Raw genomic sequence first — 13,040 nt, 5'->3', positions numbered from 1 at the left:
AAGAAGAGAGAAAAGACCCAAACGAATAACACCATGAATGAAAGAGGAGAGATCACAACCAACACCACAGAAATACAAACAACCATAAGAAAATATTATGAAAATTATATGCCAACAAACTGGGCAGTCTGAAAGAAATGGACAAATTACTAGAAACATACAAACTACCAAAACTGAAATTGGAAGAAATAGAAAATTTGAAGGGTCCCATAACCAGCAAAGAAATTGAATCAATAATCAAAATCTTCCTACAAACTAAGTCCAGGGCCAGATGGTTTTCCAGGGGAATTCTACCAGATTTTTAAAGAATAGTTAACACTTACTCTTCTCAAATTATTCCAAAAAATAAAAGTGGAAGGGAAACTTCCAAACTCATTTACAAAGCCAGCATTACCTGGATTCCCAAACTAGACAAAGATCCCACTGAAAAGGAGAATTACAGGTCAATATCCCTGATGAATATGGATGCAAAAATTCTCAACAAAAACTAGTAAATTGAGTTCAACAGTGCATTAAAAGAATTATTCACCACTATCAAGTGGGATTTATTCCTGGGAAGCAGGCTTGGTTCCATAAATGCAAATCAATCAATGTGGTATGCCACATTAATAAAAGAAAGGATTAAAATCATATGATCTTCTCAAAAGATGCCAAAAAGGCATTTGACAATATAAATATCCTTTCTTGATAAAAACCCTCAAGAAAATAAGGATAGAAGGAACATACATCAACATCATAAAGGCCATATACAAAAGACCCACAGCTAACATCATCCTCAACGGGGAAAAACTGAGAGCTTTCCCCCTGAGATCAGGAACACGACAGGGATGTCCACTCTCACCACTGTTGTTCAACATAGTGCTGGAAGTCCTCACCTCACCAATCAGACAACAAAATGAAAAACTAGGCATCCAATCTTCAAGGAAGACATGAAGCTTTAAACTCGTCACGGACAACATGCTACTCTATGTAGAAAACCTGAAAGATTCCACCAAAATATCACTAGAACTAATATATGAATTCAGCAATGTCACAGGATATAAAATCAATGTTGATACATCAGTTGCATTTCTATACACCAATAATGAAGCAGTAGAAAGAGAAATCAAGGAACCTATCTGGTTTACAATTGCACCCAAAACCATAAGATACCCAGGAATAAACCTAACTAAAGAGGTAAAAGATCTTTACCCTAAAAACTATAGACACTTATGAAAGAAACTGAAGAGGGCACAAAGAAATGAAAAAAACATTTCATGCTTATGGATTGGAAGAACATTATTAAATTGTCTGTACTATCCAAAGTAATCTACAGTTTTGTGTTTGTTTTTTTTTTTTTTTTTTACAAATAGTTTATTGTCAAATTAGTTTCTACATAACACTCAGTGCTCATCCCCAAAGTGCCTTCCTCCATGCCCATCGCCCCCTCCCCCCCACATCCATCAGTCCTCAGTTTTTGTCAGCATTCAAGAGTCTCTCATGGTTTGCCTAGTAATCTACAGTTTTAATGCAATCCCTATACCACCAGCATTTTTCACAGAGCTAGAACAAACAACACTAGAATTTGTATGGAATCACAAAAGATTCCAAGCAATTCTGAGAAAGAAAAGCAAAGTTGAAGACATCCCCATTCTGAACTTCAGGCTATGTTATAAAGCTGTAGTTATCAAGACAGCATGCTACTGACACAAACATAGACACATCAATGATCAATGGAACAGAATAGAAATCTCAAAAATGGGCCCACAACTATATGGTCAACTAATTTTTGACAAAGCAGAAAAGAATATCCAATGAAAAAAAGACAATCTCTTCAACAAACAGTTTTGGGAAAAATGGATGGTGACATGTAGAAGAATGAAACTGGATCACCTTCTTACACCATATACAAAAACAAATTCCAAACGGACCTAAATGTGAGCCAGGAAACCATCAAAATCCTAGAGAACACAGGCAGCAACATCCTTGACCTTGGCTGTAGCAACTTCTTACTAGACATGTCTCCAGAGGCAAGGGAAACAAAAGCAAAAATAAACTATTGGGACTTCTCTGCACAGAGAAGGAAACAGTCAACAACATAAAAGGCAGTCTACAGAATGGGAAAAGTTATTTACAAATGACATAACTGATATTAGGCTAGTATCCAAAATATATAAAGAACTTTTCAAACTCAACACCCGGAAAAAAATAATCCAATTAATAAATGAGCAGAAGCCATGAATAGACACTTGTCAAAAGAAGACATCCAGATGGCTAGCAGACACATGAAAAGATGTTCAACATCACTCATCACCAGGGAAATAGAAATGAAAACCATGATGAAATACCACCTCACACCTGTCAAAACGGCTAAAATTAACAACACAGGAGGGGTGCCTGGGTGGCTCAGTCAGTTAAGCGTCTGACTTCGGCTGAGGTCATGATCTCATGGTTCGTGTGGTGTCCTACGTTGGGCTCTGTGCTGACAGCTAGCTCAGAGCCTGGAGCCTGCTTCAGATTCTGTATCTCCTTCTCTCTGACCCTCCCCTGTTCACACTGTCTCTCTCTCTCTCTCAGAAATAAATAAAACATTAAAAAAATTTTTTTAAAACACAGGAAACAACAGATGTTGGTGAGGATGTAGAGAAAGAGGAACCAACCCTATTATACTGTGGATGGGAATGCAAACTGGTGCAGCCACACTGGAAAACAGTATGGACGTTCCTCAAAAAGCTAAAAATAGAACTTCCTTATGACCCAGCAATTGCACTACTAGGTATTTGCCCAAAGGATACAAAAATACAGATTTGAACACATGCACAGCAATATTTATAGCAGCACTATCAATAATTGCCAAATTATAGAAAGAGCCCAATGTCCATCGATAATGAATGGATAAAGATGTGTTATATCCATAAAATGCAATATTACACAGCCATCTAAAAGAATGAAATCTTGTCATTTACAATGACATGGATGGAACTAGAGTGTATTATGCTAAGTGAAATAAGTCAGTCAAATACTGTATTATTTCACTCATATGTGGAATTTAAGAAACAGAACAGATGAACACAAGGAAAGGGAAAAAACAGAGAGGGAAACACTCTATAAAAGACTTTTAACAATAGAGAGCAAACTGAGGGTTGATTGAGGGAAATGGGTGGGGGATAGGCTAAATGGGGGATGGGTATTAAGGAGGGCGTTTTTGTGATGAGCACTGAATGTTATATGCAAGTGATGAGTCACTGAATTCTACACTTGAAGCCAATTTTATCTTATATGTTAACTAACTAGAATTTAAATAAAAACTTGAAAAAAAGGTGCACCTGGGTGGCTAAGTTGGTTAAGCATCCGACTTCAGCTCAGGTCATGATCTCACAGTTCGTGGGTTCAAGCCCCACATCGGGCTCTGAGCTGACAGCTCAGAGTCTGGAGTCTGCTTTGGATTCTGTGTCTCCCTTTCTTTCTCTACTGCTCTGTCTCTCAAATATAAATAAACATTAAACAATTTTTTTTTAAAAATTGAAAAAAAGAAAAAGAAGAAAATTCAAATATTAAATTTTAACTATTACATGTTCATCTTTATAACTAGAATTTCTAAATAAAAACTAGCCTAATCATACATGAATTTCATAGCAAACAAAATAACATATCTAGTTTCACTATTTTGTTATGTTTACCTTTTTAAATTAAAAAAATAGTCTACTGTGGTAAAATACAAATGCTGTAAAGTGTACCATCTTAACCAATTACATTTAGAGCCATTAAGCACATTTATACTGTTGTGTCACCCTCACCACCACCCATCCAAAGAGCTCTTTACACCTTGCAAAACTGAAATTCTGTTTCATTATGTTTTTTTTATAATTATGTTCACAGGTGCCTGCAAAACAATAATATTAGATCCATATCCATCTATGCTTTCAGAGGACTATACAGTCTTACTAAACTGTAAGTACCAGCGCCAATTAGTTTGCCCATTCCACTGTGATCTGTCAGGCTGACCCGCCGCACTCCATGGTAGCCCTTCTCCCACAAGAGTTGAAGGGGCAGCATGGCCTTATGGCCAAGGGCATGGGATTTGACTTGAACAGGCTTCCACTTAAGTCCTGACTTCACCACTCCCTTGATCTGTAAACTTGAGCAATTTATTTTCCTTTCTAGGCATTGATTCCCTCTAGTATAAAATACAAATTATAATAGTACCTTCCTCAGGATTGTTGTAAGAAACAAATGAGGAAAACAAATGAGGAAGAATTAGGCATGTTACATTTGGCGCATAATAAGAACTCAGTATATACTGGCCATGGTGACAGGAATGATGGCCATTAGGACCTATTCAAAATAAGAAAGCCTGATGGGAATTAGAATCTTTGAAGGAAAAAAACCCAGACTTCTCTAGTAATTCTTTTTCCACTACTGCTGCTTTTATGAATACATACAGCACTGTGAGGGTAAAAGAGTAAAGCTTTTTTTAAATTGTGATTAAATATACATAACGTAAAATTAATCATTTTAACCATTTTTAACTGTGCAGTTCTGTGGCAGTTAGTACATTCACACTATTGTGCAAACATCACCACCAGCCATCTCCAGAACATTTCATCTTCCCAAGTTGAAACTCTGTACCCACCAAACAGTAACTCCTCCTCCCTCAACCTATGAACCACCATCCTACTTTCTGTACCCATAAATATAACTATTCTAGGTGGAATCATACAATATTTGTCCTTTTGTGTCAGGCTTATTTCATTTAGCATAACGCCTTCAAGGTTCATCCATTTGTTTATCCATCCACATCCATCAATGGACATTTTCCGTTGTTTTCATCTTTTGGCTACTATGAATAACACTGCTGTGAACATTCATATATAAATATCTGTTTGAGTCGTTGCCTTCAATTCTTTGGGGTGTATATCCAGAAGGGGAATTGCTGAGTCATATGGCAATTCTAGGTTTGACTTTCAGAGGAATCACCATACTGTTTTCCACAGCATCTGCGCCATGTTCCCACCAACATACAAGGGGCCTCGTTCCTTCACATCTTCACCAGTACTTCTTATGTTCTGGGGTTTTGTTGTTTGAGAATTTGTTTGTCTTTTTCAAACAGCCATCCAAATGGATGTGAAGTCGTATTTCATTGTCATTAAAAGCAAAGCTTTTTAAAAATTAGTTTTCTTGGGGCACCTGGGTGACTCAGTCATTTGAGTGTCCGACTCTTGATTTCAGTTCAGGTCATGATCCCAGAGTAATGGGCTCAAGCCCCACATCGGGCTTCACACTGAGTGGAGCCTGCTTGGGATTCTCTCTCCCTGTTATCCCCCGCTCATGCACTCTCTAAGAAATTTAAAATATTAAGTAAATATATAAATCAATAAAATAGGCCCATTTTAGCTGCTGAACCTAACCTCCTATAGGAAATAATTGCATGGAAATATAACCAACCAAAAGGCACATAAATCAACAGCTCCCTGTATTTCTATTTCTGTCCCCTTGCTTTCTATTTTACACCACTTTGTTTAATCCTAATCTAAGAAACTCATTCCTGTCAGATTCCTAGGTTGTGGTATCAGGGTTTAGGACTGAGAGATAGCTGTCAAATGATTTTACTAGCAAAATGGAAGAAGGGCCCTGGAAACCCAAAGTATTAACAGTAACTGCTTTTGCCAAGTCTTCTTCCCTTCTATCCCATCTCTGCTCTTTTGTGTCTTGGCAAATCACCCGAAGTCAATACTGGATTCATTCCCATCAGACTCCTGACTATCTTTCTCTCCAACCCCACATGAATCTGTTCGAAACTTACTAAACAGTATCTGCTTGGTCTAATGTTCAATGGATGTGAAAGATAGTACAGACTTGGGGAGCCTGGGTGGCTTAGTCGGTTAAGCGTCCGACTTTCGCTTAGGTCATGATCTCGCGGTTCGTGGGTTTGAGCCCCGTGTCGGGCTCTGTGCTGACTGCCAGCTCAGAGCCTGGAGCCTGTTTCAGTCTGTGACTCCCTCTCTCTCTGACCCTCCCCTGCTCACGCTGTCTCTCTCTCTCTCTCCTAGAAATAAATAAAAAAACATTTAAAAAAGAAAGAAAGAAAGAAAGATAGTACAGACCTGGTTTAGTGTTCAACAGATGTGAAGGATTGTACCACAGATTTTAAAGAGTCCTCCATCTCTTCCCATTGTTATTCATAGCACTGGAATATTGTTTGGATGTTAAAGATGTCACATACTTCTAGGTTTTCATAGGTAATCATTAGATTCCTCCTTTTCATTCATCTATAAATATTCATTATCCCTTACAGTGTGCAAATTTTCAGCAAGCCACCATGGGGAGGTGGCACAGAAAGATAAGTCAGACATGCTGACTTCCAGCAACTTACATCTTAATATTTCAGGTGAAAGGATATGATCTTACTGGGGCAAGGTATGCCTCTTGCTCTCCAGAGGCTTATGATCTAGGGTGGGAAACCATACCCATATACACACAACAATTAGAGAATGATTCAAGAACGATTAAATCCTAAACCTGTGTTATTCAGACCAAAACTCCTATTAATATTCATTGAAATGAGTGGCCATTTGGGGTTTGTAGTAGTGAAGCATGGCTGGGGAAAATGAAGAGGACTGGGATAAACAGGAGTATGGGTGCAGGCATGGATCAAATGCTTTTACCTGAGGGGTTGCTATTGACTTTGAAAAGGAGGGGCTCATAGGGAAGTGTGGTAGCTATTCTTTACCCTTCCGGTGCCCAGCTGAGATCCCATGTCTACAAGGGAGGGAGGGAAGTGGCTCTAATAAGGAGTATCATCTCTTGCTACCTCTAAGCAAAAGTCAAACACAGTGGTGTCAGGGAGGCTACCAGCGGGAGAAATCTTATAAGCTGTCAACTTATAAGAGTAGAGAAAAGAGCAACGTCAGCGTGGCCCATGTACCTGTGGAAGTGAAATCTGAAGTAAAACTTGCATATGAATCATAGGCAGAGAGGAAAAAGAGAACAGAAATAAGAATGGGAGGCATGAATAGAGGCATTATTGTCATAAATAATATGTACTGAATGCTTAGGACATGTTATAGCAACCCAGTAAAGTAGGTACTAAGATTACCTCCATTTTAGAGCTGGGTAACCTGAGGCTTTCAGGAGTTAACTGCTTAAAGTCACACTATTACTAAGTAGCAAAGTTAGGAATTGAACTGACAGCAGAGTCAGAGCAGTGAACTGCTGTTCTAAAGACAAGGAGGTAGAAATAAACATGGTAAGGGGCACCTGGGTGGCTCAGTTGGTTATGCCTCCGGCTTCAGCTCAGGTCATGAACTCACGGTTCATGAATTCGAGCCCTGCACTGGGCTCTGCGCTGACAGCTCAGAGTCTGGCACCTGCTTCAGACTCTGTGTCTCCCTCTCTCTCTGCCCCTCCCTCAGTAGTTCTCTCTCTCTCTCTCTCTCTCTCTCTCTCTCTTTCTCTCTCTCAAAGATAAATACATGCATTAAAAAGAAAAAAGAAAGAAATATGGCAAGAAGATGAGATCAACAGAACAGAGTTGGTTCAATCTGCAGGACAGTAAGAAATAAAGAGAAGTAGGGGTCAAACTCCTTAGCAAGCATGCAATGGTGCAATGTCCTTTCTTTCCAGAACAGGCTTTGCCTCCCTCCCAGGTTCATCCTGTCCCTCTTCACAGTGCCTTCATGGTGAGGCCGCACTGAAATACCTGGTTATCCCTTACCTTGTTCCTCTCTTCTCTCTCTTGCCTCTGGATAAGCCATCTCCTCTGCCTACATTAACTCCTACCCCTTCTTTGCTTTGTGAATGACATCTTCATCCAAACCTCTGTCCATCTCATCGCGCCCTCTGGTAAAGCCTTCTGTCTCCTGACTCCAAGCATTGCAGTCCCCGCCCCTAACAAAGGCAGATGCCTTCTCCCCTGCAATGTCCGAGCAACCCTACATTATACGCTTCTCTTTTCCCCATGTTGCTGTAATAACCTGTTTATACTCTGTCTTCCCTCTAGACTCAAAGCCCCTCAAAGAAAGAGATGATATGCCTAGCACACTACCATTGAGTATAGGTGCCCCAAAAAGTTGCTGCATAAAGGCATAAATGAATGGAGTGATTGATTGATTGATTGATTGATTGTGGGGTAATTAAAACCTAGACATGAAAAGGTAAGTGATAAAGAACTTTTAGAGACCCAAAAGAAGGGCTAAGATCCGATGAGAATAGTATACAAGAAAATCTAAGATAGATGATTATTGTTTTTCCTTTCCTTACTGTAAGATATCAAGAAGGTAACACGTTTGGGGCACCAGGCTGCCTCAGGCAGTAGAGCATGCAGCCCTTGATCTCAGGGTTGTCGGTGTGAATCTCACGTTGGGTATAGAGATTACCTAAAAATGAAATTTTAAAAAAAGGAAAAGAAGAAGATAACACATTTATTGTAGTCATTTCTCTTCTTTCAGGTATCTCAGTCATAACAGAATAACTTTCTTGAAGCCGGGTGTTTTTGAAGACCTCCACAGACTAGAATGGCTGTATGTTTAATTTATGTGTCATTTTATAGTATTAGTTTTTATATTCTAAATATATAAATGAATCCATTTTTTCTTCTGGCTGGCAGGATAATTGAAGATAATCACCTCAGTCGAATTTCCCCACTAACATTTTATGGACTAAATTCTCTTATCCTCTTGTAAGTACTAAAAATTAAAACAACTATTTCAATTGAAGAAAAAGACATGAATAGAAGTCACTGCTTTAAGTTAAACAGCATTAAATGTGGAATCGTTAAAGACCCAAAAAGGCCTTTCTGGCTAAAAATCCTCTCTTAATCATATCTTATGAGGCTATTTCATAGTTTTAACAATTTTATAAGATCTCTGTCCTCTAAGACATCAGCCCATTAAAACTAAATACAGCCTCACTCCTATATTTTATTGAAGTATTCTCAAGCACACCATTATTGCCCTATATTAATCTTAGTCAAAAAAAAGACAATAATAATAATAACATTAATTTTAAATCACCTCCTTCTCACACCCACCTTTGAAGGGTGCAGGCTTTTTTTCAGTTACTAACATTGCTGCTTCCTCCAGGGGACAACTATCATTTGTTGAATTTTATTACTAACAAGCACTCAAATATAACAAGACTTACAGAAAAAAAAAAGAAGACAACTAACTTAATAGATTTTCATGGTTTCATGAAGAATAATGATAATACCATATTTGACTTAAGATGAAGAAAGAACCAGAAAAAGGTGACTTCTCTTTCTTTTCTTTTTCAGAGCACTGATGAATAACGTCCTCACCCATTTGCCAGATAAACCTCTCTGCCAGCACATGCCAAAACTGCACTGGCTGTAAGTTGCTGTACTTTTCCTCAGAGAAGTCAGCTAACTTTGGTTTTGTCTGGTTCATTTTGGATATTAGGTTTTTAAAAGTGATAGGTTGTTCATGTCATATCATATTTCCTCAGATTACTTCAGCATGATTTTGTTACTGAACAGCCCCATTGTCTAAACTAACTCCTCTAGATTCTCACCAACATAAAACATCTTTAAAAAAAAATTGGGAGGCAGGAAGAAGAAAGACAGAAGGGATGTCACAGTAGCTGTAGAACGTCTCCTCCTTCCCTCTGTTGATCTGTTTTCACCTATTAATTTGCTATGGAAAGACTAGGTCACTTCAGTCTCAAAATGAGAACATATTTAGAATTTATATTTGAGTCTAATCACAACAGAATGTGTTCCATAAAATTTTTTACACAGCAGCTTTGCTTATGATTAGTATCATTCTATTAAGAACCAGTAAATTTGCCTATTTAAAATACAGTAATAATGAAGAGATAAGTGACCAAAATAACTGTTTAAAAGTTCAGTCAGTAAACCGCATATATGGTATTATATGAAAACCTCCTCTGTCTCTCATTTTGTGGGGAAATTCTCAGAAGTTTTGTTTGCTGCTCGGTTTTTAAGCTTACAGCAGATTAGAAGTGGCAGATTAAAAGTAGAGGGGAAAGATGAAGTTCAAAACATCAGTGAGAGGTGATAACTATCAACCTGATAATGAAGCAGGACTGGGAAGTGCTATAAACAGCAGCCATAATAATTCAAAATACACTAGTTTGGAACCCTTTAGGGGAAGACAAACATCCCCAGAGTCATTACCAACCAAGTCCAGAGGACATCTTGGTATGACAGCACAGTACCCCCATTGATGACAAGCTAAAGTATTCAAGAAAAGGCCAAATTAAGTTCAATATCCTTTGTCGTAATTAAATTTTGTTTCAAACGAACACATTAACAGTTATTATGTGCTGAGTAATCGCAAAATTGATTAATATTTACATATTAATAAAATTATCCCAATTTTAATGCCGGTAATAATAATTTTGCTTTTTAAGTATTCATTTCTTTTAAAAACTAATCACAGTGCCATAACCAATTAAAAAATTGAATCAGTAATCAAAAATCTCCCAACAAACAAGAGTCCAGAGCTGGATGGTTTTCCAAGGGAAGTCTACCAAACACTTAAAGAAGAGTTAACACCTATTCTTTTGAAATTGTTCCAAAAAATAGAAATGGAAGGAAAACTTCCAAACTCATTCTACAAGGTCAGCATTACCTTGATTCCAAAACCAAGAACCCCACTAAAAAGGAGAACTACAGAGCAACTTCCCTGATGAACATGAATGCAAAAATGTTCAACAAGATATTAGCAAACCAGATCCGACAATACATTAAAAGAATTTTTCACCACAATCAAGTGGGATTTATTAATGGGATGCAGGTCTAGTTCAACATCCACAAATCAGTCAATGTGATACATCACATTAAAAAAGAAAAGATAAGAACCACATGATCCTCTCAATACATGCTGAAAAAGCATTCGACAAAATACAGCATCCTTTCTTAATAAAAACCCTCGAGAAAGTAGGGATAGAAGGATCATACTTCAACATCATAAAGACCACATACAAAAGACCCATAGCTAATATTATCCTCAATGGGGAGAAAGTGAGAGCTTTCCCTCTTAGGTCCGGAACATGACAAGGATGTCCACCCTCACCACTGTTATTCAACACAGTGTTGGAAGTCCTAGCCTCAGCAATCAGACAACATAAAGAAATAAAAGGCATCCAAATTGGAAAGGAGGAAGTCAAACCTTCACTCTTTGCAGATGACATGATACTCTATGTGGAAAACTGAAAAGACACCACAAAAAAATCTGCTAGAACTGATCCATGAATTCAGCAAAGCCGCAGGATACAAAATCAATGTACAGAAACCAGCTGCATTTCTATATGCCAATAATGGAGCAGCAGAAAGAGAAATCAAGGAATTGATTCCATTTACAATGTGCCAAAATCCATAAAATACCTAGGAATAAACCTAACCAAAGAGGTGAAAAATCTATATACTGAAAACTATAGAAAGCTTATGAAAGAAATGGAAGAAGACACACACAAAAAAATGGAAAAACATTCCATGCCCATGGATTGGAAGAACAAATATTGTTAAAATGACTATACTACCCAAAGCAATCTACATATTCAATGCAATCTTTATCAAAATACCACCAGCATTTTTCACAGAGCTAGAACAAACAATCCTAAAATTTGTATGGAACCAGAAAAGACCCCGAATTCCTTTGGCTAAAGGAATTCTGAAAAAGAAAAACACATCTGGAGGTATCACAATTCCAGACTTCAAGCTGTATTACAAAACTGTAATTATCAAGACAGTGTGGTACTGGCACAAAAACAGACACAAAGATCAACGGAACAGAATAGAGAACCCAAATATGGACCCACAAATGTATGGCCAACTCATCTTTGACAAAGCAGGAAAGAATACCCAATGGAAAAAAGACAGTCTCTTCAGCAAATGGTGTTGGGAAAACTGGACAGAGTCATGCAAAAGAATCAATCTGGATCACTTTCTTACACTATACACAAAAATAAACTCAAAACAGATGAAAGGCTTAAATGTAAGACAGGAAGCCATCAAAATCCTCGAGGAGAAAGCAGGCAACAACCTCTTTGACCTTAGCCACAGCAACTTCTTACTTGACATGTTTCCAGAGGCAAGGGAAACAAAAGCAAAAGTGAACTATTGGGACCTCATCAAAATACAAATCTTCCATACAGTAAAGGAAACAATCAGCAAAACTAAAAGGCAATTGACTGAATGGGAGAAGATATTTTCAAATGACATATCAGATAAAGGGTTAGTATTCAAAATCTAGAAAGAACTTATCAAACTCAACACCCAAAAAACAATCCACTGAAGAAACAGGCAAAAAACATGAATAGACACTTCTCCAAAGAAGACATCCAGATGGCTAACAGATACATGAAAAAATGCTCAACATCAGTCATCATCAGGGAAATAGAAATGAAAACAACAATGAGATACCACCTCACACCTGTCAGAATGGCTAACATTAACAACCCAGGCAACAACAGATGTTGGTGAGGATGTGGAGAAAGGATCTCTTTTGCACTGCTGGTGGGACTACAAACTGGTGCAGCCACTCTGGAAAATAGAATGAAGCTTCCTCAAAAAGTTAAAAATAGAACTACCCTACAACCCAACAATTGTACTACTAGGTATTTATTCAAAGGATACTGGAGTGCTGATTCGAAGTGGCACACGCACCTCAATGTTTATAGCAGCGCTATGGACAATAGCTAAAGCATAGAGCCCAAATGTATGAAGAAGTGGTATATATACAATGGAATATTACTTAGCTATCAAGAATGAAATCTTGCCATTTGCAACAACGTGAATGGAACTAGAATGTATTATGCTAAGCGAAATGAGTCAGTCAGAGAAAGACAAATATATGATTTCACTCATATGTGGAATTTAAGGTACAAAATAGATGAACATAAGGGAAGGGAAGCAAAACTAAGATAAAAACAGAGAGGGAAACAAACCACAAGAGACTCTTAAAATACAAAGAACAAATTGAGAGTTGCTGGTGGGGTGTTGGGTTGGGGTAAGAGCTAAAGGGAGGAGGGGCATTAAGGAGGAGGACACTCATTGAAATGAGCACTGGGTGTTATATGTA

At 37.9% G+C, this 13,040-nt stretch overlaps 1 protein-coding gene across 7 annotated transcripts in view; it reads left to right on the top strand.

The window, feature by feature from the left end:
* RXFP1 (relaxin family peptide receptor 1) overlaps window positions 1–13,040 on the top strand; it is a 111,430-nt gene that overhangs the window by 74,344 nt on the left and 24,046 nt on the right. For 6 of the 7 annotated variants that reach the window (XM_039256869.1, XM_039256870.1, XM_039256867.1 and 3 more), the window contains 4 exons: window positions 3,859–3,930; window positions 8,427–8,498; window positions 8,585–8,656; window positions 9,251–9,325. In XM_039256869.1, coding sequence (XP_039112800.1) covers window positions 3,859–3,930; window positions 8,427–8,498; window positions 8,585–8,656; window positions 9,251–9,325 — 291 coding nt within the window. The remainder of the gene's footprint in view (window positions 1–3,858; window positions 3,931–8,426; window positions 8,499–8,584; window positions 8,657–9,250; window positions 9,326–13,040) is intronic. The other variant, XM_039256868.1, reaches the window with a different exon arrangement.

This window comes from Hyaena hyaena, unplaced genomic scaffold (assembly GCF_003009895.1).
Source record: "Hyaena hyaena isolate Hyena2069 unplaced genomic scaffold, ASM300989v1 scaffold_592, whole genome shotgun sequence".
NCBI lineage: Eukaryota > Metazoa > Chordata > Mammalia > Carnivora > Hyaenidae > Hyaena > Hyaena hyaena.
This window is presented reverse-complemented; position numbering and strand designations above follow the sequence as displayed.